Source organism: Mauremys mutica, chromosome 2, assembly GCF_020497125.1.
Source record: "Mauremys mutica isolate MM-2020 ecotype Southern chromosome 2, ASM2049712v1, whole genome shotgun sequence".
NCBI classification, from domain to species: Eukaryota; Metazoa; Chordata; order Testudines; family Geoemydidae; genus Mauremys; species Mauremys mutica.
Window position 1 is genome coordinate 45,076,499 of NC_059073.1, and position 27,808 is coordinate 45,104,306.

The 27,808-nt window shown below is 41.7% G+C and overlaps 1 protein-coding gene across 2 annotated transcripts in view; it reads right to left on the bottom strand.

Moving 5' to 3' along the window:
• Positions 1-2,452: 2,452 nt before the first annotated feature.
• The window catches only part of DPY19L4 (dpy-19 like 4), a 52,650-nt gene continuing 27,294 nt past the window's right edge, over positions 2,453-27,808 (bottom strand). For both annotated transcript variants that reach the window (XM_045006841.1, XM_045006840.1), the window contains 4 exons: positions 26,295-26,377; positions 21,120-21,252; positions 17,753-17,911; positions 2,453-5,443 (listed from right to left, as the gene is read on the bottom strand). In XM_045006841.1, coding sequence (XP_044862776.1) covers positions 5,279-5,443; positions 17,753-17,911; positions 21,120-21,252; positions 26,295-26,377 — 540 coding nt within the window. In that variant the 3' untranslated portion in view covers positions 2,453-5,278. The remainder of the gene's footprint in view (positions 5,444-17,752; positions 17,912-21,119; positions 21,253-26,294; positions 26,378-27,808) is intronic.

Consider the following 27,808-nt stretch of genomic DNA (forward strand, 5'->3'; position numbering starts at 1 on the left):
TAACTACAAAAGAGAGATTAAGTGATTATAAGTTAAAACACAAGAAGTCAGATTTGGTCAAATGAAAGCACTTACAAACTTAGATGCTTCTCACCACAGGCTGGCTGGTTGCCCTTCAGCCAGGGTCTCCCCTTTGATCAGCACTTCAGTCACTTGATGGTGGTGTCTCTAGATGGAGGTGGAAGAGAGAGCATGGCAAATGTCTCTCCCTTTGATCATGTCCGTTCTTCCCTCTTGGCTTTGTGCCCCTCCCCCCTTTCAGAGTCAGGTGAGCATTACCTCATCGTAGTCCCAAACTGACCAAGGGAAGGGGAGGTGACTCACTCAAGAGTCCAACAGATCCTTTGTTGCTGCCTAGGCCAGTGTCCTTTGTTCCTGTGAAGCTGGGTTGGTTTGTCCCATACATGCCCTGATGAACTGGTGTGAACTGCCCCTCTGCTCCTGGAGAGTTTTGCCTGGGCTTGTTTTAAGCCATAAGGACATATTTTCAGCCTCATAACTATATATTAAATTAAATTAAAACCTATAACATTACTATAACAACAATGCTCAGTGCATCACGAGCCTTCTGCAGACTCCCAACATGACAAACTTTGCATTGGATACCACGCAATCATATTATAAGGATGAACATGGGGGTGCAGGGTGTTTTCCCCCCAGGTACAGAGCGTCACAGAAGGCCTATGAGATTGTGGAGCCCTTTATTGTACCCAGAAGAAGAAGAGGCGGTATCAGTTACTCAGTGGGTAAGGGAGTTACTGACAGAACTTAAGAAAATGGAATTTAAACTGACTGATGCCACTGAAAAAGGAAGAGACTGGATTCTTGTGTGGCTCAAGTCAGTAAATTATGGAAAACTGGAGATAGAGTAATGTATTTGAAATTAACATTAAATAAAATCATGTCCTGGAGTCTAGATGTGTTGGACCATTTTCCATCATGAATAAAATTTCACCTACTACAGTGCAGATTAACAAGGGGGGGGGGAGTGAAAGTGAGTCCACACATCATAATTAGTTATGACCTGAAGATTAAATAGTGTTCCTTTCTTTTGCTTTTAGTTTATCTTACAGAGGGAAAGGAATGCCCAATTGCACTGGAGATTTTCTTGTACGGACCTTGGATTTACAGTGCTACAATTTCTATAATTGGTTTATTGTTTATGCTCGCTTTGCTCTGAATTTTGTGCTTAATAGAAGAATTGTGTTGTGTGCATTATATTTTAGGGAGAAAAAAAAACATCTAGAGTAAAAATAGAGGTAAAATAATATAGCCAGAAGCATCGGACATTATTCCTATAGAATAATGGCCATGGCTTCAATATTGAGGATCTGCATAATTCAAAAAGGGTGAAAAAATGGTTTTTGGCTTTTATGTTTTTTGAATATTTGGGAAAATTTAGGGATACATGGATATACATGTATGGGAACACCTCTAGGATGGAGGTATGGATCAAAGGGAATAATACAATCAACTATTTGTGGGACAGAAGAGAGGACCAAACAAAACAAGATACAAAGAAAAACCTTTTGAGGTAAAATTTGAAATATTGGGGGGAGGGGGAGGAGAGATGGCAAAAATGTGATATGGGAATGTCTAAAGCCAAAAGATTTGGAAAAGCAATGGAGATATTTGTACATACTAAGGGGGAAAAGGGTCACCTAATGTTTAGATTTCATTACGATGAAAATCTGAATGAGTACCCTGAACTGAACTTTTTGGAGTTTGAGATTTGATGTAGTCACCCTCAATGTGACTAAAGAACAAGAATGGCTAATACTCATGTGGGATGGAATGAGTCAACGGTGCTTAAATTATGAGAATATGGTGTAATAAGGATGGAGGCTGTTAGCTTAAAAATAATAATTTATTTTGGAGGAAGTGAAAGTGCTCTTTCAATATATTAATTAATAAGTGTGTTGCATCATTTGGACAAAGCATCTTAACCATCACCTTGATCACCCTTGCTAATACAGTCCTACATTTCTTCTAGACAATAATGCAAAATTGTGTCAAATTATGTGGTAGTTTGGACTCAGTCTGGACAAGTATGCTTTAGGGACTAGACTGAGATTACCAATCTCATTTCACTTGTGTTCTGACTAAATCTGAAACCAGAGATCTAAAGGTGAAAGGTTACGAGTATTTTACTGCTTTATCTTCCACCACCTATAACCTTTTCAGATAATATTTTTGTTCACTGAGGGCTCATAGGGGGAAGGAGGAAGCCAGAACAAAAACAACAACTTGCCATTCAAATTTATCACTCTTTCTAGGCTGGTGGAGTCAATGGTTATAAACAAAATGGCTGGCACAGAGGCTAGCTGTGCGATTCAGAGCAGCAGCACCTTTGGAGGAGGTTGCTAGGATCTTTTCCTGCTGAAAATGAGATACAATTGAAACTACATAAACCACAAAGGAAATGGATTAAAAATCTTCACAAAAACAAACACAAATTGAAAGATTTTGTTTAATAAAGCTTTCAAGGCACATATTTCAACTGGATTGCAACTTCTACAGTAAAACAGATGTGATTTTTCAGTATGTTCTCCCACCCTCACAACTATGAGTTTTTATTCATTTAGTTGGCTTGTAATGCTAGTGACCTATGCTGGAAAGCAAATTAGGGCATAACTGCAGCTTACTTGTATGAAAAGCCCTATTTAATCCTTCCCAGAACACCGCAGAACTTGCGTTCTACACAAAAAGTGGGAAATAGAATAGACCTTTAGTAGATGACACTTTTTTTTTTTTTTTGGCTATTTCATAAGCAGGTCAGCAACTGGATTGGATGTTCAAACCAAAGTTTTAGGTTAATTATTTAAATATTTTTGCCTTTTTACAGGGATTACAATGGCTACATTTTCCCACAGTTACAAGACTCTTTTTCTATTTTCTTTAGCTTGATAACCCAATGCTACTGTGATACAATTTTTTCTAATATATATATATACATAAAAATAATAATGAACACATAAAAAAATCCTCCTGATTTTGATTCTCCTAAAGCAGAATCAACTGAAGTAGCATCACTACTTAAAAAGAATGACAACACTTAACAATATTATATCACAGTTCAAAAAAGAGCTAACATGTCTATTCAAACGTATAAAGGCCAATGTGCTACAGGTGGGATTTATTTTCAGATGTGTAGAATGGGCGTTAGCTGTATTTTTCTATACATATGTATTCTGTGTGTATGTATTCACACTATGTACTACTCAGTACTATACACTCATAGTACTGCATAAAACACAATATGCAGTCCATTCAGGGTAATTAAAATATTGCACATTGAATGCTGTTATAAGGCATGAGGCCATTGGCTAAGTGACTTCAGCCACCAAGGAGTGCAACAGTCACCCTGAAATTCACTACCTGGAATGCCTTATTGCTATTATGAAATGGAATTCATGAACATTTAGGCTCATGCATTTACTAGGAATGAGACACAGGTATGACATCCCTGACAGTCAATCATAATGAACTCCAACTGCATATGGAGTTCTAGAGTTATTTCAACATATTAAATACATCTACATTCATTCTATCACACACAGAAAAGACCACTAAAAGGTTCCCACAGCTTCCAGTAGCTGAAGATAATGCATTAGATTACTGTAGTGACTGGAAAGTCTGAAAAATGTTCAGTGCAGATACACATATGCACTTGTGTATAAACACACAAATAGTGCATATTGTGAGTGGATTTCATATACAATACACAAACACCCACACCCATTCTTAATATAATGGATATGTCAAGGCTACATCTGATATAAGGCTACTTACTATACCCTGTCACTCAATTATACTAAAAAACATTTTTCCGTCAGATCACCAAGCCCATTATTATTTTGTTTAATGGATTTATCTGAGCCATGGTTTCAAATAAAGTGGATAATTTAAAACATTGTCAAGGTTTTCAGGCCTCAAAAATTAGCACATCTAGAAATGAAAACTGGACTACAGATATGATGACATTTGCAACAATAAAGCATTTTGAAAAAAAAGATCACTCCAGAGTTGTTTGATAATGCAGCACTGTTAGTATAACAATAAATAAACCTATGTGCACAGAGGAAATGGTAAGCATACACGTGCACCATATTCTTGCTGTATATGCTCACTTCATAGAAGTTGAATTCTTTGGATTTACATTTTTCCAGCAGACACAGCAGGAATGGTTTTGCAGTCCTCAGGCAAGATGTTCATTTCTTTTGCAGTGTTTTGTTTCAGGACTCCAAGATCAGGTCAAAAATATGATGCAAACAAACATCCATTATAGCAGAAGCACAGCAAGAAGCAACAAAATAAATTTCATAAATAGAGAATTCATTAAGAAAACTGACTAGAATGATGTGGGAAAGGAGTAAAGTTAGGGGCAAAATATTTTCTAAAATTTTGAAAAATTACCATGACAGTATACTCTTAATTCATTATGCATATATTTAAAAAGTAGTTACCAACTGTTTTACTATGACTTCATTGTGTGTGTGTGTGTGGGGGGGGTAAATAAAATTTGTGGCAATATTTTACCAAGACTAACTACATAATATCTATTAAAATGAATAAGTATATGTTATCTAACGTGGCCAAAATCCCAAAGATCTGCTCAGTCCAAATTAAAATCCTGATCCTGCCAACTTGTCCATGTAGGTGGATCCCTTTTCCGTGCATTGAATTCAAATTTATGGGTGTTTTGTCTAAGTAAAATCTTCAGGATTTGGCTCATAAAAAAATGCTATACCTACACCCAGAAAATGTTTGAATGTGTGTGTAATAGGAATGCACATAGTTAAAGACAGTCCTATTAACAGAAAGTCAAACTATTTGCATGGTCTCTTACTTGGGACACTTTGATGGTTTCAAATGCTAAAAAATGAAAGCTGTATAACAACTTGAATTTAAATCTGTATTTTCCAAAGTAGGTCCATCTAGAAGTTATTTAATTATTTGTTGTAATATTTAAATTAGACATTTTATTTCCATGAAAATTAGGATGATTCAAAATGGGAAAAACTGGAAAGACAAATGTAAGAATCATGGAAGACGGTCACACTTTGTAGAGCCTGTAAAATTGACTAGTGCTCACATTTCCTTATAGGATAGTACTCTTGCTTGTTGAGCTGTAGTCCACAGAGTTCCAGTTTGGTAAACTAACAGAATGAGCATTCTGCATGATCCCACTTCGATCTGCAAAAAAGCCACTTTTAAAATAGAAACGTCTATTAATTCCATACATGGTCAATCTTCAAAAAGAAGTCTCCATGATTTTTCAAGATTGGAAGGATATCACAGTGTTGATTTTATACACAAAGTAGGATCTGTTCCAGTATACCCGAGTAAAATAATTCACATATGGAGAATAGTTCATTTTGATCTCATGACAAAATCGTCCATATTTAGAATAGGCATAACTGTCACCTTCGTCACAAACCACCTATCAGAGGAGAAGAAATTTGTTAAGAGAAATCTAAACACAGAACATATAATTAATCTTTCATTTCTATATTATACAATTCCAATAGAGATAACACAAATATACATAAGTGGCTGAAAACATTTCCCCCTTTACTTTGGGGTTTTGGTTTTTTTAAACTTAATGACTGTGAATTCATTAATGCTAGTGCTAGATTAATAGCCCTGAAAACAAAAATCCTCTATAAGATAGAAGTAGAAAGCATGAGCAGCGCAATGCAAAGTTATCCAATCACCCTGTCAACCAACTTCAAATCAGACCTGCAGGGAGCAACTCTGGGGATAAGAAAGAAATTCACTTTCCAAGACCAATTAATTCACTGACCCCCTTGCAGAGACTGAAAACATGGGTGTCAATTACCACAACCCATGAAAGCTTATGCCCAAATAAATTTGTTAGTCTCGAAGGGGGCGGGTAGTAATCAATCGATCCGCGAATTGACGCCCGTACTCCACCCTGACAGGAGGAGTAAGCAGCATCGACGGGGGAGCCGCAGCAGTTGACTTGATGCCGGGAGGACGGCCAGGTAAGTCAAAGTAAGATACTTCGACTTCAACTACGCGAATAGCATAGCTGAAGTTGTGTATCTTTGATCGATCCCCACCTCCCCAGCGTAGACCAGCCCTAAGGTGCCACAAGTATTTCTCGTTCTTTTCACAGCCATGAAGTTTATTCAAACCAGCCATCCTAAAGGCAAAAGGCTTCACATCTCATTATCCATTCCTTAAGCCATCTAGCCTGCCCTTTTCTTCTTTAATACAGTCCTGTTTTACACACACATCTATAGCATTGACTAATACTGAGCAAAGAGTTACAGAGACCCGCCGTCTTTCCTGTTAATTTGGGGATAAGTGAAGTGAATGCCTCACTCTCAAGTTACTGACACAAAGTTAATTAGAAATAACTGTTGACTAAGGCCATGTCTACATTACAAAATTATGTCAACCTAACTTATGTCAGCACACAGTCACACCAGTTATTAAAATCACTTGTGTGCACACACTTGGCTCCTTGTGTTGGCGGTGTGGGTCCTCGACAGGAACATTTGCATGGATTGTATTGTCAGTGTGGGGCATTGTAGGATGGCTCCTGGAAGCGAGAAACAGTCAATGTAAGCAACGCAGTGTCTACACTGACACTGCGTTAACCTAATTACACTGACCATAACTCTACACTGCTCAGAGAGGTGGTGTTACTGGTGTACAGGCACTTATGTCGGTGGGAGCCAAATTTAAATGAATACTCTTCCACAGCTAGGTCGATGAAGGCAGCTTACGTTGACCTAACTGTGATAGTGTAAACCAGGCCTGAAACTGAAACTATCGAAAGTTTTTAAATATTACTTAAACAGAAAACTTTGAGCCACACTTGTATACTAGTAAATCAGTTTATTTCTAATAAGCTATGAGAATAGGCTATCACAACTTTTTAAAAACAGTTCTGCCATGATTTATTCCTATCACGTTGGCCAGTCAAGCCATTTCAAATAGTTTTCTGCTGTATAAATGTTTAAACTGAGCCTCCAGCATAATGTGGACCTGTAAATATTCAGAGAATATTCAAGTCAGAGAAATTTAAGGGGTGTAAGGTAAAGGGAAATAAAAAGTACAACTCTGCAGAGAAGTTCCTCTTCCTCTTCTTGCTTGCAATAGCCATGGACTAGGTAAATCAACCCTGAATCTACAATCTCATACAATTTTAAAAACAATCTAAAAAGTTTAACAGGGCCACTGAAAAAAAGTCAGATTCTTCATTTTGCACAATTCTATGATTTTTTTGCCTTCTCACTCACAAACGTATCATAAATCAAACAACCCTGCTTGCTCTTTGGCCATCTGATCATGTATTTGCATTCCTGGCAATGAAGAGTTTATAGTCAAAGAATAAGAAAAAGTGAATACAAGATAAGATGTCAGATAACAGTTCAGATAAGGGAAGATGTGGAAATTACTAATGAGAAGGATCCTGCAAAAGGACTGCTGAAGAAATGAGATTTAGGAAAAGATCTGAAAAAGAAAGGTGCTTGACAGATGAACACAGGAGAGTTGTTAAGCAGAGGGTGAAGGTGTGCAGCTGATATCTGGTCTATAGTTAAAAGTTAAGCCAATCTAAACACTGGTGTAGACACAAGTAGGCCAATAGAATAATTATTTTGCCAACCCAGCTACTGCTGCTTGGGGAGGTGGATTACCTATGCTGATGGAAAAGCCCCTTCCCCATTGCTGTAGGAAGCACCTACACTATGGTGCTGCAACCATGTAGCTGTAGACATGGCCTGAGAGCTGGAAGAGAAGAAAGAACAATTAGGGAAAAGGATTAGGTGGGGCGTAGGGAGCCAGACAGGAAGTAAGAGAAAATGGAAACAAAGATGAAGATGGAGGCAAGATCACACAGAAACTTGAAGGTGAGGGTAAGGAGCTTGCATCTGATGAAGTAAGTGAGGAAGCAGATGAAGGGATTCAAAAAGGAACAACATGGTAGTCTGACACCAGTGCTAGGAGAAAAAACAGATTGTAGCCGTTGTTTTTTTCACAGGAGCAGAGGAGAAAAGTACATTAATCAAGGCAAAAAATGACAAAGGCATGGACAGTGGTTTTACAGGAAAGGAAAGGAAAGGAAAGGAAAGGAAAGGAAGGATTTTGGTGATATTAAAAATGAAGAACTAACAGGACTTAGCAAAAGAAAGGAGAAGTGGGAAATGATGAGAGAAAAATCAAATATGACCCCAGAACATGAAGCCTGGGAGACAGAGAGGACAGTGAATTTGTCACTGATAGAGAAGGAAAGGATTAGAACGACAGATAAAACATTAAGTGTTGGGAAGACTGAATTTGAAGTGTCTGAGTAGCTAAAAAAATAAGAATGGCCATACTTGGTCCAACCAATGGTTCATCTAGCCCAGTATCCTGGTCTTCCGATAGCAGCCAGAGGGAATGAACAGAACAGGGCAATTATTGAGTCATAGTTCGATTCCTCAAGGTCGAGGATGATCTCTTTCATGGGTTTTATTTTTTATGGGTCCTTTGGTGTCCAATCCTTGAGCTGCAGGCTCGTTAACAGAAATTGCAGATAGTGTTGGAAGTCAGCATTGGGCCATGATTGCTGCGTGACCGTCATCTGTCCTTTCTTTTCTGGCATTTTTCTGTAACCAGGGCAAGGTGACTTTCCTCAAAAATGGATGTTCCTTCATGGACAAATCTTCGCCAGTTATTCCTATCCTGGGCTACTGTCTCCCAGTGTGTGGTGTCAATGCCACATCATCTGCTTGCATCCGAAGAAGTGGGTATTCACCCACGAAAGCTCATGCTGCAAAACGTCTGTTAGTCTATAAGGTGCCACAGGATTCTTTGCTGCTTCTACAGAACCAGACTAACATGGCTACCCCTCTGATATTTGACATCATCTTGAGGATGCCTCCAATGCATTTCTTTGGCTTCCCCATTTCCTTTCCCCTTTGGTAAGCTGGGCGTACAGCAATTATTTTGGTAAGTGTACATGACGCATGCAAACACAATGCCCACTCCACCTCAGCTGGTGCTGGATAATCAGGGCCTCAACGCCGACAATGCAGGCCTCTGTGAGGACACTGACATTAGTGCAGCAATCTTCCCACTTTATGTTGAGGATCTTCCGAAGAAAGTGCTGGTGTTTCAGGTTTCTCAGGTGTTTTCTATAAGTCACGCAAGTTTCACAACCATCGAAGAGAGCTGTGATCACCACTGCTTTATAAACTAAAAGTCTTGTGCGTGTTCTGATGTTGTGATTGTTGAACACCCGGCGAGACAGTCTGCAAAAGGCAAGGCTGGCACAGCGGATTCTGTGCTGAATCTTGACGTTTATGTCCTTTCTCTGTGAGAAAGGCTGCCAAGATAAACAAACTGTTCTACATTTTCCAGTTCTTCTCTGTCAATGTAGATCTTCCTTGCTGGGTCTGATGATTGACCAGGAGCTGGCTGTTGAAGAACTTTTGTTTTGCTGATGTTCAGAGTTAGCCCTAGGCTTTTGTAAGCTTCAGAGAAGCAATTAAGGGCTGTTTGTAGATCCTCCTTTGAGTGTGAAACTACAGCATAATCATCTGCATATTTGAGTTTGGTTATTGTTGCTGATATTACTTTAGTTCTGTCATGGAGACAATAAAGGTTGAAGAGGTTGCCGTCAGTCTGATATTGGATGCCAATGCCTTGTGGTAGATGGTATTGGGTTAATGTTGTCATAGTTGCTAAGAAAATGGAGAAAAGGGTGGGTGCCAGTACAGAACCTTGTTTTACGCCAGTTCGGATGACAAAGGGCTCAGAGATAGAGTCACTGCACAGCATGGAGGTAGTCATCTGGTCATGAAGGAGTCTTAGAATGGTGATAAATTTGCTTGGGCAGCCAAACTTTGACATGATTTTCCACAGAGCCTCACAGTTAACATAGTCAAAGGCTTTGGTCAAATCGATAAAGGCCATATACAGCTCCTGGTGTTGTTCTTGATATTTTTTCTGGATCTGCCTGGCTGTGAAAATCATACTGGTGGTGCCTTGTGATGGTCTGAAGCCATATTGGGACTCTGGAAGTACTTCCTCTGCAAGAGGGTGCAGGGATTTAGTAAAATTATAGCAAGAATCTTCCCAGCACTGGAGAGGAGGGCAATGCCTCGATAGTTGCCACAGTTGGCCCTCTCTCTCTTTTTGAAAATTGTGATCCATCCCTGGTAGTCTAGTCCCAGCTTCTGGCAGTCAGAGGTTTAGGGACACCCAGAGCATGGGGTTGTGTCCCTGACCATGTTGGCTAATAGCCATTGATAGGCTTATCCTCTCTGACCTTATCTAATTCTTTTTCAAACCCAGTTATACCTTTGGCCTTCAAAACATCCCCTCACCATGATTCTACAGGCTGACTATGTGTTGTGAGAAGAAGTAATTCTTTATATTTGTTTTTAAACCTGCTGCCTATTAATTTCATTGGGTGACCCCTTGTACCATGTTAAGGGTTAAATAATACTTCTCTATTCACTTTCTCCACACCACTCATGATTTTATAGACCTCTATCGGATCCTTCCTTAGTCATCTTTTTTCTAAGCTGCACAGTCACAATCTTTTTAATCTCTCCTCATATGCAAGCTGTTTCAGACACCTTTTAGTATCAAAAGCTTTACATGTGATATACCCTACATCATAAAATGAATATGAAACCAGTGAGGCAAATCCAGCATGCTTTTTTATGAGATTTTCTCCTCATGTTTCATTTGCCAGTATATAAATATATTCCTTGCCGTCTTATGCCAATAAAGCAAGTCACACCGTCAAGCAATCATAGTTTTAGAATCTTTTTGTGCTGCAGAATGATCATAGCAATTTTTTTCCTTTTTATGTGGGTAGAGAGTCACCCCTATATGCTGGCAATCTTGGACTAGTCTTCATTTTGAAACTGGACTATTGCCATTATCTTGGGTATTTCCCTTTGGAAGGTGACTTTGTCTTCTCTAAGATCCCTCTAGGTCCTCCATAAATCAAAAAGTAATGTTTATAATACTTAACATAAATGAAGTAGAGCTTGTATCTTTTCCCAAGAATGCAATGCAATATTAGAAAGACAAAGTTTATATATATATTCCCTATTTAAAAAGTTAGGCATCAAAATGAGAAATGACAGTAGTAATCCTCCTCTTAGCCTTGACCACGTTTGGCTCATCATACACACAAGTGCATTGGAATCTCTGTCCAGGTCAATACCTACTAAACAGATTCTTAACTTTCTTGGGAAAGCCAATAAAGAGACAATCTTTCAAACTACCACCCTGTCTACAACCTCCTCTTCCTATGCAAAATCAGAAGATGGAGACAAATGTCAGCATCACATATCACTGCTAACATCCCAGACTCCTCACTATCAGTCTTCAGACTAAGATACTGCATGGAGATGTCTTTAGTAACCACTGATGATCTTCTTATGGTTCTCGATAGAGACCAAATGTCATTCCTTATACAATCAGCCTTTCTGCAGCCTCTGACAGTTAATCACACGGTGTTGTTGACACATTTGTAAGGCTTAGCTGGAGTAAATGGAGCAGCAATATGATGGGTTTTAATCATTCCTCTAAATAGACTCAGAGCTGTAGTAGGCAGTTGTCCTCATCTCTGACAGTTCTCACATGCAGAATTTGAGAGACACTAATTTAGTCTCTGCCTCCTCTTCAATCTTTATAGGAAATCCCTTGGTGAGATGACATGTGCGTGGCTGGCATCAATGAGTGCATAACTCTCAGTTTCCTTCCTTCTTCTCAACAAACAGAATTAACAGTTACAAAGATCTCTTAGGCCTGGTCTACACTAGGACTTTAATTCGAATTTATCAGCGTTAATTCGAACTAACCGCTCAACCGTCCACACCAGGAAGCCATTTAATTCGAACTAGAGGGCTCTTTAGTTCGAATTTGGTACTCCACCCCGGCAGGTGGAGTAACGCTAAATTCGACACGGCTAGCTCGAATTAGGCTTGGTGTGGATGCTAATCGAACTTAGTAGCTCCGGGAGCTATCCCACACTGCACCACTCTGTTGACGCTCTGGACAGCAGCCCGAGCTTGGATTCTCTGCCCAGCCACACAGGAAATGACCCGCGAAAATTTGAATTCATTTTCCTGTCTGGGCGGTTTGAATCTGACGTTCTGGTTGCACATCGGGGCGAGCTCCGCAGCACCGGGAGCAATGCAGAGCTCTCCAGCAGAGGAGTTCATGTAATCTCTGAATAGAAAGAGGGACCCGGCATAGACTGACCGGGAACTCTTCGATCTGATCGGTGTGGGGGGCGAGTAGTCTGTGCTTTCGGAGCTGCGCTCCAACAAACGGAATGCAAAGACCTACGAGAAGGTCTCCAAAGCCATGATACAGACAGAGGATACAGCCATCATGCAACGCAGTGCCGCGTGAAAATCAAGGACCCCAGACAAGCCTACCAAAAAATCAAAGCGGCCAACGGACGCTACGGAGCCTGCCACCACTGCCCCACCAGTGACCATGGACTCTGATGATGGGACAGTGTCGACGGACAGTTCCTCGACGATGTTCACGGACGGGGAAGATGAGGAAGGGTTTGTGGAGGACGAGGCAGGCGATAGCGCTTACAACGCTGGTTTCCCCGACAGCCAGGATCTCTTCATCACCGTCACGGAGATCCCCTACCAACCCTCCCCGGCCAGGAACCCGGATCCTGAATCAGGGGTAGGATCAGTCGGTAAGTGCTTTAACCATGTTAACTTTTATTCTTAATATAACAGGAATCTGAAGTGTGTGAAAAGGAGGTCTCTGTATATATGGTGATAGAACAGAAATCCTCCTGGGAGAACTCCATGAAGCTCTCCTGCCGTTAATCGATAAGCATCAGCAGGAGGTTCCTGGGGAGAGCTGCCTTATTGGGTGCTCCGTGATAGCACACTTTTCCGCGCGAGGCTTTCATGCGGTATTCAGGGAGCACTGCCTCCCAGAGCACGGCTGCATAGGTCCGTGGTTCGTGCTAGATTTCACGCAGCATGCGCTCTCTATCTCCTTCAGTGCCCGTCCTCACGGTGATCTCGCTCGGAGACTCCTGCATCTAAGTAGGGGAAGAAATGTTACGTTACGCCTGGTCCAAAGTATTTTTAATAAATAAACGGACAGACGGCATAGCACAGACTCAGCACGCAGCTGCGTGACGAGCGTAACGGAAAGCCAAAGAATCAAATGGACGCTCATGGAGGGAGGGGGGAACGAGGACGCAAGGTATCCCACAGTTCCTGCTGTCTCCGAAAAGCATTTGCATTCTTGGCTGATCTCCAAATGCTTCTAGGGTCAAACACAGTGTCCGCGGTGGGTCGGGGCATAGCTCGGCAATTTACGCACCCCCCCAACCCCCAGAAGTTAAAGGGAAAACAATCCTCTGTTGACTCTTTTACATGTCACCGTATCTGTACTGAATGCTGCAGATAGACGCGATGGTGCAGCACTCAACACCAACATCCTTGCTCCCCCCACGCTATGGATGGCTGATGGTACAATAAGATGGAAATCCATCCTCATCATCAGCCTATTGGCACATGGGGCAGTGCAAAAGGACTGGTAACCATAACGACCATACCAACTTGCTTGGGACAGGTCGGTCAAGGCTGCCTGTTGCTAATTTTTCATGGTAGATGGTGCAGTATGACTGGTAACCGTCCTCATCATTGCAACAGGGGGCTGAGCTCCATCAGCCCCCACCCTTCATTGTAAAGAAAAGATTCAATTGCCCCTGGATTAGCAGAGGGATGAGTGGCTCCCTCCTCCACACCCCTTAATGTCATCTCTGGACTATCATTGCAGCTGGAGGCTTCCTTCCACTCATTTCTCACAAACGACTACCTGTGTCTTATTCATGCATTCTATATTACTTCATCACACAAGTGGGGGGACAATGGTATTGGAACCCAGGAAGGCTGGGGGAAGAACGGAATGAACAGCTGGGGTTGTTTCAGGAGCACACCCTGTGAATAGCGTTCAGCTCAAAATTTATGCAGGATTGGACAGAGAGCAGCTGTGGTCTCTGGTTGTATGATACAGTGGTTCTCTAGTACACTTGCCCATAATCTAGGCAGGACTGATTCTATTTTTAGATACCCAAAAAGGAGGGATTGACTCGGGGAGTCATTCCCAAATTTTGCTTTTGCGCCCCTGGCTGATCGACCAGGGGCACTTATGACAGCACCAAATGGCGCAGTGCAAAAGGACAGGTAACCATGACCATCTTATTACCGTCTTCTTACCAGTTCATGGTATGGTAGACGGTGCAGTATGCCTGGTAACCATCGCTGCTGTCATGCAAAAGCATAAGCATGCTGCTGTGTAGCGCTGCTGGTCCGCCTCTGTCAGCGGCATCCAGTACACATACGGTGACATACACAAAAGGCAAAATAGGGTCCATTGTTGCCACGCTATGGCGTGTGCCAGGGCATTTCATGGAAAACGTGCTCAAAATGATTGTCTGCCGTTGCTTTCCCGGAGGAAGGAATGACTGGCGACATTTACCCAGAATCCACCGCGCAAATGATTTGTGCAACAGCAGGCACAGGGGTCTCAACAAAAAATTCACAGAGACAGCCTAGACTCAGTTAATTGTTCGCAAAAAAGTATCATTGCAAGGAATTAACTAACTGTTTCCCATCTCACAGCTTCCACTGTCTCCAGACCTTCCACAGCATCCACCTCGCAGAGGCTGGCGAAGATTAGGCGGTGAAAGAAAAAGACAAGGGACACGATTTTCGATGAATGTGTGGGCTGCTACCTAGCCGAGGCGGACCAGCAGAGGCAGTGGAGGGAGAAAGTCTCTCTGTACCAGCGCTCACACAGCGAATGGGAGGAGAGGTGGCGTGAGGAACACAAGCAGGCGACTCAAGCAATGCTTGTACTACTGAGGGAGCAAACGGACACGCTCCGGCGACTTGTGTATGTTCTGCAGGACCGCTGCAGGACAGAGCCCCCGGCAGTATCTCTGCAACCGCCCTCCCCCGCCACAAAGTCACATACCCCCCTCACCCTAAATAACCAGGAGGATGCCCGCCCTGGGCCGTGAATACTGTCACTGCACCCCAGCAGAGTGCTCAAGTAACCAAAAGCTCTCATACCCTACGTTTGCATAAGTCCTTCCCTTCCGGACTCAAACAAGTCCCAATCCCAGTCCCATCCCATAACTGTGTACTTAAGTAATAAAAATACTTTGCTGTTAAGTACTGTTTCCGTCATGTTTCTTCACTGAAGACTGTGTTTGAATGGGGTGCGTGGGGAAGTGCGTTGCTAATTGCATAGGACAGGCACCTTTCGCAGGGTACAGACATGGAGGCCGGATCAGCAGCGGGTAACACACACAGTGCAGTCAGCAGGCACCGTGGTCGGTATGGGAGGTGGTTTCCAGGTTCTGTGTGGGCGGTGGGGATGTGACTTTTTAGCGGGGGAGGGCGGGTACAGATCTTATACAGCGGTCCTTGTCGTGGACCGCTGAGTCACGCAGCAGAGGAATCTGTATCTGTCCTCCTCCGCCACAAGGCCACATAGCCCCCCGCACACAGAATCCCAAAAAGGAGGGATGGCAGGCTCCGTTGAAACAAGCAGTCCGGCAATGCGGACCGCTGTAGGAGCAGGAGCCTGTCATTCCTTGAGTTTAGAGGCGGTCTTTACATCAGCGCACACCCTACCCACCGCAGTCTGCGTTCCAGTTTCGACCCTTTAACGAAAAGTCATGAATAAAGAAACCTCTCCTCAGTAACAGTGTGACATGTATTTTATTTTTACACGTGTCTTGGAAGTGGAGGAAACGGGGAGAACGGGGTATTTAACCGAAGAGGAGAGTCAACAGTAACTGGGTAAAGAAACAGGGGCAGGTTCAGCTTCTCTGTAAAGAAACTGAACAGTCACAGGTCACGCTGCTCGCTGGTATTTAAAGAGTTCCTTGTCGCTGTCCCAGGCGCCTGTATAGGGCTTCATGAGCAAGTGCATTAGCGGGCAGGCTGGGTCACCGAGGATCACTATAGGCAAATGCACATCCACAACAGTTATTTCGTGGTACGGGAAGAAACTACCTTCCAGCAGGCGTCTGAGCAGCCCACAGTTCCTGAGAACACACGCATCAGGAACCTTGCCCGGCCATACGACGTTCATGTTGGTAAAAAGGCCCCTATGGTCCCCCAGTGCTTGCAGAACCATTGAAAAGTAGCCCAATTTCTCAGCAGCTGAATGTGGAAGAGGTGGACGATAAAGTGCGAGGAGGAGAAAACGGCGAGGATCGCAGCGGGCTCCATGCTTGCAGTGCTGTGGCGTCCACGCTGTCACTGACCAGAAAAGTGCACGAACAGATTGCCCGCAGGCGCTTTCAGGGAGCGAGGGAGTGATTGACGGTTCAATGACGACAGTTACCCAAAACCACCCTCGACACATTTTTTCCCCCAGCAGGCATTGGGGGCTCTACCCAGCATTCCAATGGGCAGCGGGGACTGCGGGAACTGTGGGATAGCTTCCCACAGTGCACCGCTTCCAAAGTCGACGCCGGCCCCGTTAATGTGGACTCAGAAGTTCGAATTAGTGTATTTAGTATGGATACACAAATTCGACTTCATAAGGTCGAATCCACAAATTCGAATTAAGTAGATTCGAAATAGTCCTGTAGTGTAGACAAGGCCTTAGTGATTTAAAGTGATTAGTACTGAGATGAAGAGTGTCTGGCTTAAATTGAAACCTGTGAGACTGAAGTAATATACTTCAAAATGCCAATGATGCTAACTTCTCTCCTTGTTCACAGTAGTATGAAGTCTCAGTCTTATTGGACTCATTGCAAATCTTGGACACCCGGGCAGCAAGAGTGGCAAGAAATGCTTGCTTTCACTGCCAACTTGTCAGTAAACTATGTCCTTTCCTCTCAAAGATGCACTCATAGTGATCCATGCATTTGTATCTCCTGAGTCAAAGCCTGATCCTTTTCAGAGCAAGTTGTAAGACTCACTTTTTGGAAAGACTTCTCACTGAAACTGAAGATACGAATAGCCACTAACTCCCTCTAACTCTCCCCCCACCCCCAAAATAAACCAAAACCAAGCCCGACCAACAGAGTAAGCAAGAGTTACTAAACCTGGAAAATGCAAAAAGCAGAATCCAGTATGAAGAAGTCTAAGCAGATTTTAATTCCCTATTTGGTGCTCATACTTCACAGTGGTATCTAAGGGCTTGTTTACCTAAAACATTGTAACTACCATATTTTAAATAGCTAGTGCAGATAGAATAAGTTTATTCTAATATGTTAGCTGGTAGAGGTGACCAAGTTAATGCATTACAACACAACTTTGCTCTGTCTGCACTAGGGTTTTAAAACGTTTTAAAAATACACCTTATATCATAGTCGAGATACGCCTAAGAGGACATACTCTACAGAACCTCTTTGGGAAACTTTGCTAGTTATTTTAGATATAAAAATCATTTAATGGTATAGGCTTAGTTATTTAATGACTGGTGGGGAAGAAACACAGTTAGGCGCCAACATATCAGAAGAGATTACTCAGCAGGGCTAAGGAACAACCTGGGGGAAAGATCATATATTTCAAAAATTTCAAAAAGAAGGGTGTTCTCAAAACAAAAGCTTAACATTCACTAAGATATTTATCAATTCCAGACTGCATGCTAACTGTAACTGGCAAAACAAGTATTCCTGTGGCATTAATTTCATTTTTCTTTAAATTTAACTAATTACTTTATTCATTCAAACATTTGACTTTTTCCAGGTGCTACTTACATGACCATTAGCAATATCCAATAAGTCTTTAACCCTACATCCTTTCACAGGTCCAGCCTCATTGCAAATTGAATCCTCTATAATTAGGTAGGTGGCTTTGTAGGATGTGAGTATCTTATAAATATCCTCGGCAGATCTTTTTGAATAGATTTGATAAATCTGTAGATTAGAAAATATTTAATACAAATTAAAACCATGGAAAATTAAATACATATTAAATACATCGGGTAATTGGGAATAAGAAGTTATATATACATCAAATTATAAAAAAAAATTTAAAAAATATAATTGTATAAATTTGCTACTCAATACATTTCCAGAAATATCTAAGGGTAAAATATGTTTTTGTAAGTGAAATGGATTTCTGGAGACTAGTCATAAGGTTTAAAGTCTCTGGTGCACTAGACATTTGTCAAGAGTATTTAGCAACCATAGATTACAAGCACTGGTATATGACACTACAGGATTTTATGAATAACCCTTCAGGCTTCTGTGACTGGTTCTCAAGATAAGGAGGAGGAGCCTCAGTGTCAGTCCTTTAGTGGGCTAGTATTTTTAGCTTATGACAATTGTCGACAGCAAAAGCTCCATAGCTGATAAGACCATGGGGAGCTGAATGGGAGATGTTGTAGACTCTGCTATAGTTGAGGTCTTGGGCTGCTAACCTGGTAAAATTGCCCTAAGAGGTTTTAACAGCCTTTCCTTCAACAGCGGAACTCTGAAAATCTATTTCCACTCTGCTCCCAGCTCAGCCCATCCTCCCACGCAACTCAAATACACTTAATTTCTTCATTTTCATTGGGCCGATTATTCTTCTAATGAAGGAGAAGACATATGGTTAACTCTGGAGTCCATCACATGCTTTTGAAGTCTGCTGGTGAGTTCCTAGAGAATGATGAGACACTGCTACTCTCCTACTATACTTTTGCATCACCCTCAGACAGGGAATGAGGAACCTATTTAGAGTTCTGATCTCAATTTCCTTGCAGAATAGTCCCTGTGGTAATAGCAGGTGACTGGGCAAGTCCTTCTAAACAGAAAACTTGGAACACTTTTTTACCTTTCATGGCTGCATTGATATTCTGCACCAGCTACTGACCACTACTATGGAAGTGCATGGCTAAAGACTTTGGAAATGTCTGCTTAGATTCTGTTTTTTGGTGTCAGGAAAAAACTTATTGGAGATCAACAGGCAAGAGAAGAATGGAAGGAAAAATAAGCCAAAGGGCACCTGAAATCATGTGAAACAGTTGATTCCTGTTCAAAAAATAACATTACTGGCAAAATGCAGTTTCTAAAGTTGTGCTGAGACTCAGGCCTGGTCTATACCTAAAACTTACGTTGACCTACCTACATCACTCATAGATGTGAAAATTTCACACCCCTCAGAGATGTGGGCAAGCCAACCTAAGACATGGTATAGACACCAGTAGGTCAACAGAAGAATTCTGAGCTATCACCTCACACAGGGGTGGATTTACTATAGCGATGGAAAAACCCCTGCTTGCACTGTAGCAAGGGTCTAAGTGGCATAGCTGCAGCTGTGCTGCTTTGGCATATGCAGTGTAAATATACCCTCAGCATTTACTGGTAGTGAGAAGACAGAAGGTAACAGTGTCCAGGCGTTAAACCCAGTAAAATAAGAAATTATCTCTCCTCAATCAACCACTTAACTCTTAACTCTCCAATTTATTTTTCTGTTGTATTCTCAAACAAGACTGCCTGGCAACAAAATAATTTTTAGTGTTATTCAGGCCTACCGATGTTTCACTATTCTGAAGCCAACTGTTTACATAGTATCCTCGGGCCTGGACTACAACACAATTCCAGCACGGATGGTCAAAGTAGATGTCAATTCTGCTCCACGGTTCAGTTAAGTAGCAAAACATCTTAATTGAAAGATGTTTGTCTTAGACTCCAGTGATGCAGGTCTGTTTCTGCCCATGAGTTCAACTGGTAGCCCAGAACCATGTCAGAAGCCAGAAAGTTAGCTCTTCACGTCAGCATTTTTATAATGATCCAAAAAACCTCTCTTGCAATCAAGGGAAATTAATTCATGGGATATAGAGGTGAATACATAAATAAGGACACACTGCATACTACAATTCTAGAAAGTGTCATAAATTCAGTGACTTTACTGGGTCTGAATATTGAATGATTCTAGATGGGGAAAAATTATAATCCTACATAGGTGCAGGAAAAATTAAATCACTATAATCTAAATAAAATGGATCCCAAGAATTTGACCTACCTTGAATTTGACCTACCTTGAATTTACCAAATAAACAGACACATCACATACATATACATACAATACCAGTATACAAAAAGTGAGATTTTTACTGTTTTGGAAATGAGTTAATATTATTTTGCACTCCTGTGTACCCATTCATGGGAGAACTTTAGAGCAATTAATTATACCAGTGGGTTCAACTTGAGGCACAGAGGGTTATTTTGACTCTTCCGTTTTCCTCATACCACACATCCAGACACTATGCGAGTCCTGCAACTTCTTTTAAGTCTTCCTCTTAGTATGACCAAGATCTGTCCTTTTCTTTCCATCTCCACAGCCAAATCTCTCACTCTGGACCTCATTACATCCTGTCTTGATTACTGAAACATCCTCCTCTCTGGTTTCTCAAACACATACATTGCTCTTCAGTCCAGACAAAAGGCAGTCACTAAATTTATCTTTCTTGCCCACTGATATGATCATGCTTTTTCAATCTCTCTTTTTGTTCCCCAGCCACTCTTACGTCAAATTTAAGGTTTCTGACACCACCTTCACAGCTCTATAAAACTCCGTCCCTCTTTACTTATCTTCTTTTGTCATAGTTCACATTGGCCCTCGATGCTCTTCGCTCAGTGTTTCTGAGTGTTCTTCCACACAGTCTTCTATGCATGGCAAAACCTCCCTGAGTTCATCAGCAAGTCCACAACTCTCCTAACATGTCCCTCTTAAAACCCACTTCTGCCATGTTGCTTATGGTCAATCAAGCTGCCATGTATATAATCTATTATTGTTACCCTTCCCCAACCTCTGTGTACTTGTCTATCTTTAGAAAGTAAACTCCATTGCTCTTTAATGTTTGGAAGGCACCTACCACATGGTGGGCACTAGCATACATAAATAATACAAATTCCTCACCCCAGATGGTCCGGGAAACAAGGGACACGGAAACCTGAACTTGGATCCCATGTTGGAACTCCAACTCCACAAGACCGTCAGGTGGCCTTCACTTATCTTCTTTGACATGTATAATTTTCAATGCTCCTACACATATTAAGCACCTCAACTCATTTTCCACATAATGAATGAAGAATGAATCACTGATACCACAATACATTTTTGGAATCAGATACTCACATTCTCATTTCTTTGTAGAAGATCAACATCATTATATAAAGGTAGACTTGTCACCATCCATCCAGTACACAGCTTAATCATACCCATTAGCTGTGGACTTCCAGCAAACACAGCAGCAACAGGAGCCTGTCTTCTGCAAAACAAACAAACAAAACCACATCACTTCATGCATTTGAGTACAAGGACGTATTTTCTAAAACAATATTTTATATCAATTCTAACACCCAAATGAATCTTATAACCTGCTAAGGTAAAAATTCCAGCTCATGAAGATACTATTATGCATCTAACTACACATTTAACTGAAATTACTCTTCTTAGCAATCAGCTATGAAGTGGCCTAGTAGCATGATCAAAGTCCTTTGCATTGCTAGGTGGAAGCCCAGGCTTATTAGGAGCATGAGCTGATTAAGAAGGCCTCCTGATGAAGAGAGTGGAGAGAAGGGTTGTCTAACTGCCATTCACTTCGGCATCATTTAATCCATTAAACAGCACTTGGTCCTGAAGGGACCGGGATCCTTGTCTTCTGGGCTGACAGGAGAATGCCAAGTAGCACACACAGGAATGGGTGAAGGAGGAAAAGAAATGTGGCAATAACTATAGAAAAAATGGAAACCACAGAACAAGAAAAGAGATGCTACATATTTATATACACCTAGCAGAGCTCCTATAAAAGAAATACAAATTTTTATATAAAGGTAGCTCAGAAGCTGTACTCAGAAAATATGTCTCTGTTATTTTACCTACTTATCGACAAAAAGCAATTAAAAGCTTCTGCAAGTCCCACCACACAACAAATATTTCTATATGTTCTGCCCTGGCAAGGTTTTATTTTATTTGAAGATGTACTGGTAAAAGACATTATGTGTTTAGACATCCTGACTATCAAAAAAGGTCACACAAATATTTAGCAGGCTCTAGTTCAGCGGTGGGCAACCTACAGGCCATGAGACAGTTTGTTTACATTGACCATCCGCAGGCACGTAAACAAACTGTCTCGTGGCCTGCCAGCGGATGCCAATAAAGATATTCAGTTATGAACTGAAAAATTTCCATTTTCATTAAAAATACAAACAGCTGTAAAAGTGGTCATCAGACTGTTCTTTGCTGAGCATATCTCAAAGCAATTCACCATAATTAATTATGTACTTGATGTGTAATATATGCAGACATGCAAAAATCATTAGGCACTTGGCATGGTTCCACTTGCTGCCATAAAGATCCACAGGGGTGACAAATATCCTACACTGCTATTAACAAAAAGAAGAAATTGGTTGGAACATCATAATTATCAGCCTAGTCTTTTCTGAAGACGTACAGTTAAAGTCACTAAACTATTTGAACACAGGACACCCAATTCTACCCTCAAAGGCACAAGTTCCAGGAGCATAAACAGAACAGATGTTGCACTGGGCAAGGGCCAAACAGGGCCTGTAGTCCTCATTGGGAGAGAGTTTATTTTTACAGATAAATTATTTTTTCTTCAAGTAAGATTCAGTTGTACTCTCGCTATTTCTTATGACTAAGGCTGCGAGTTTGTCACAGAGGTCATGGATTCCATTACTTCTGCAGCAGCTGGTGCACCGGGCTCAGGGGCAGCTCAGGCAGCCCCTGCGCCAGGCGCACTGGCCGTTGCTGGGGCAGTCTCAGGCCACCGCACCCTCAGCAGCAGAGTTTGGGTGTGGGAGGGGGCAGGGGGTACAGGACAGGATGAGGTGGGCTCTGGGCGGCACTTGCCTGGAGGGCTCCCCAGAAGCGGTGACATCCCCCTCGCTCAGCTGCTAGGAGGAGGCATGGCCAGGCAGCTCTGCACGCTGCCTCCGGATAGAATGCTGGCTTTGCAGCTCACGTTGGCTGGGAACTGTGGCCAATGGGAGCTGCTGGGGGCGGGGGTGCCTGCAGGTGGAGGCAGTGCACAGAACTGCCTGGCCACGACTCTGCCTAGGACGGAGCCGAGTGAGGGGGATGTCACCACTTCTGGGGAGCCCCCCAGCCAGGTAAGCATTGCCCAGAGCCTGCTTCACCCCATCCCATGCCCTAACGCCCTGTCCCCTCCCACACCCAAACGGAGTCTGCTGCTGCTGGGTTGGGGAGGCGTGGAGGCAGGTAGGTAGCGTGCCGGCCCCATCAACCCCTTCGCCCCCAGCGCTGGCGGGGGTCCTGGGACACACACCGCTGCCTGCCCGCCCACCCACCCCCAGCACCAGCGGGGGTCCCAGGCCACATGCTTCCACCTCCCCTAACCCCCAGGCCGCCCTCTCCCAGCACCTGTGGTGGCCCCGGGCAGCCCCCCCTGAAGTTTTAGTCATGGGTATTTTTAATAAAAAAGTTAGGGACAGGTCACGGGCTGTGAATTTTTGTTTACTGTCCGTGACTTTTACTAAAAATACCTGTGACTACAACGTAGCCTTAGTTATGACCAACACAGCTAGCCATGGACAAGAATTGACATAGCCTCCTGGTCAAAGTGGAAGTCTTGAATCAACTACATTACATTATTGCTTTACTTAAATCTCTTATTCCTTCCATCAGTAGGGTTGATTCTGCCAATTGCTGAGCACTCTGGCCCTGATACAGCTAAGAATGTAAGTGGTTATGCACCTTGCAGGATCAAGCCTGATATTTGTCTCCACCAATGTTTTTTGCAAATAGCTATTAGAAAATTAGCATCTAAAGAACTAAGAATATAACATTCACCAACTTAAGTTTTTTAATTGGCGATTAAGGTTGGTAACTAAATTATATGAAAGCAAGTCACATACAATGCAGGAGCTGCTTCTGCTCCCTCTGAAGTCAATGAAAAGTTCCTATTGCTTTAAATGGAAGTAATATCATGCCTATAATCTCTGTCTTCTTTCTCTTCTCAAACTACATGATCAAGTATGGAGGGAAAACTCAGATTAATAATTGGATTTTGATTAATAACTGTAGTCTGTAACCTATCATTTAAATCATCCTCTGTACCAAATGACTGGAGGATAGCTAATGTGATGACAATTTTTAAAAAGGGCTCTAGAGGTAATCCTGACAAATTACAGGTCGGTAAACCTGACTTCAGTACCAGGCAAACTGGTTGAAACTATAGTAAAGAACAAAGTTGTCAGACACATAGATGAACATAATTTGTTGGGGAAGAATCAATATGGTTTTTGTAAAGGGAAATCATGCCTCACCAATCTACTAGAATTCTTTGAGGGGGTCAACAAGCATGTGGACAAGGGGAATCCAGTGGATATAGTGTACTTAGATTTTCAGAAAGCCTTTGACAAGGTCCCTCACCAAAGGCTCTTAAGCAAAGTAAGCTGTCATGGGATAAGAGGGAAGGTCCTCTCTTATGGACTGGCAACTGGTTAAAAGATAGAAACAAAGGGTAGGTTTTCAGAATGGAGCGAGGTAAATAGTGGTGTCCCCCAGGGCTCTGTACTGGGTCCCATTCCTTTTCAATATATTCATAAATGATCTGGAAAAAGGGGTAAATGGTGAGGTGGCAACATTTGAAGATGATACAAAATTGCTGAAGATAGTTAAGTCACAGGCAGACTACGAAGAGCTACAAAAGGATCTCTCAAAACTGGGTGACTGGGCAACAAAATGGCAGATGAAATTCAATGTAGATAAATGCAAAGTAATGCACATTGGAAAACAATCACAACTATACATATAGAATCATAGACTTTAAGGTCAGAAGGAACCTTTACCAATCTGACCTCCTGCACACGCTGGCCACAGAATCCCACGCACTTACTCCTGTATCAAACCCCCAACCTATGTCTGAGCTACTGAAGTCCTCAAATCATGGTTTAAAGACTTCAAGGTGCAGAGTATCCTCCAGCAAGTGACCCGTGCCCCATGCTGCAGAGGAAGGTGAAAAACCCCCAGGGCCTCTGCCAATCTGCCTGGAGGAAAATTCCTTCCTGACCCCAAATATGGCAATCAGCTAAACCCTGAGCATGTGGGCGAGATTCACCAGCCAGACACCCAGGAAAGAATTCTCTGTTGTAACTCAGATCCCACCCCATTTAACATCCCATCATAGACCATTGGGCACATTTACCGCTAATAGTCAAAGATCAATTAATTGCCAAAATTAGGCTATCCCATCATACCATCCCTTCCATAAACTTATCAAGTTTAGTCTTGAAGCCAGATATGTCATTTGCACCCACTGCTCCCCTTGGAAGGCTGTTCCAGAACTTCAGTTCCTCTGATGGTTAGAAACCTTCGTTTAATTTCAAGTCTAAACTTCCTGATGGCCAGTTTATATCCATTTGTTCTTTTGTTCTTATAAAATGATGGGGTCTAAATTGGCTGTTACTACTCAAGAAAGAGATTTTGGAGTCATTGTGGATAGTTCTCTGAAAACATCCACTCAATGTGCAGTAGCAGTCAAAAAAGTGAACAGAATGTTGGGAATCATTTAGAAAGGGATATATAAGAAGACAGAAAATATCATATTGCCTCTATATAAATCCATGGCATGCCCACATCTTGAATACTGCCTGCAGATGTGGTCACCCCACCTCAAAAAAAGATTTATTGGAATTGGAAAAGGTTCAGAAAAGGGCAACAAAAATTATTAGGGGAATGAAATGGCTGCCATATGAGAAGAAATTAATAAGACTGGGACTTTTCATCTTGGAAAAGAGATGACTAAGGGCAGATATGATTGAGGTCTATAAAATCTTGACAGGTGTGGAGAAAGTAGATAAGGAAGTGTTATTTATTCCTCCTCATAACAGAAGAACTAGGGGTCATCAAATGAAATTAATAGGCAGCAGGTTTAAAACAAACAAAAGGAAGTATTTGTTCATACAACGTGGAACTCCTTGCCAGAGGATGTTGTGAAGGCCAAGACTATAACAGGGTTCAAAACAGAACTAGATAAGTTCATGGAGGATAGGTCCATCAATGGCTATTAGCAAGGATGCACTGGGATGGTGGGAAGCTGGGAATGGGCGACAGGAGATGGATCACTTGGTGATTACCTGTTCTGTTCATATCCTCTGGGGCACCTGGCATTGGCTACTGTCGGAAGACAGGATACTGGGCTAGATGGACCTTTGGTCTGACCCAGTATGGCTGTTCTTATGTCTTATGATAATATGCTGTTATTACTCAAAACAAAAATGCCTTGAGCAAAACAAAACAGACACACATCCAGGAACTCACACTTACTTTACCCACATCATGAGTTCTACTGTATCTGAGTCATAAAATTCTTGCAGTTCTGAAAGCTCTGTCATTATCCTAGGAAAATACTGAAGAAAATAAACAGAAGTTTATTACATACCATGGTAAGCCCAATGTGATCTCTCATAAATATTGTAACTTTAAATATAGCAATAAGAGTAATCTGTAGTCTTTAGACACAAAAGAAATATTGCTACACATGACCAATTAAAGTCTAATAAAACTGTTCTATATTTTGCTCCAAATTCAATGGTTTAGTACAAAGGATTTACACCAGGAGTGAATCTGACCCCTTATATTAAAAAAAAACCCCAAAACAACAAACTTTTTCCCTTTGGTTTTTGAGACAGTAACTTGAAGCATACAATAGTAAACTAAATTGCAGTTGTCCCTCTACAGAGGGTCTAACAATACTATGTAATTTAATCTAGTAATGCATTGTGTTGAAGTGTCCTGCTGTTCCTCAAATGACCCCAACACAATTCTCCTCAGTATAAAATTATGGAAGTTTCTGAGAGAAAATTATTATAACATCTGGATCTTTTTTAACATTTTGCAACTTTTCCCCCCTTTCCTTCAGTTCAGTTCTATGGTATAATGACAAACTTCTTAAACTGGATTTGTAACATATGGAGCCCTCTATGTGTCCAAACCCTTAAAACAGTTTTGTTAGAACAATTTGAAGTACAGAATTCCCCAGTCAACTGAACAAGTTTTATTTACTTTAAATAAATTTATATCTCAGAACTTTTTTTTAGACATTATAGCTTCTCAGAGAGCCAATCTAAATGCATTGGCAGCATATGTGAAGTCAGAAGATGTGTAAAGAAAGTCTTACTCTACTACTATACATACCATTGTATCAGAATGTCAACAATAAACCATTTACATCAGATGTTTGTATCTTAATCACTAAGGGACCATCGTGATCTAGTCTGATGTCCTGCACATTGCAGGCCACAGTACCTCACCCATCCACTTCTGTAATAAACCCCTAACCTCTGGCTGAGATACTGAAGTCCTCAAATCATGGTTTAAAGACTTCAAGTTACAGAGAATCCACCATTTACACTGGTTTAGAACTGCAAGTGACCCATACCCCATGTTGCAGAGGAAGGCAAAAAAAACCTAGGTCAGTGGCTCTCAACCATTCCAGACTACTGTACTCCTTTCAGGAGTCTGATTTGTCTTGCGTACCCACAAGTTGCACCTCACTTTAAAAAACTACTTGCTTACAAAATCAGACATAAAAATACAAAGTGTCACAGCACTCTTATTACTGAAAAGTTGCTCACTTTCTCATTTTTCCCATATAATTATAAAATAAATCAACTGGAATACAAATACTGTACTTACACATCAATATATAGAGCAATATAAACAAGTCATTCATTGTCTGTATGAAATTTTAGTATAACTAGGCAAATGTCTAGATGAATTGATGTACCCCCTGGAAGACTTGTGTATACCCCTGTGGTACGCATACCCCTGGTTAAGAA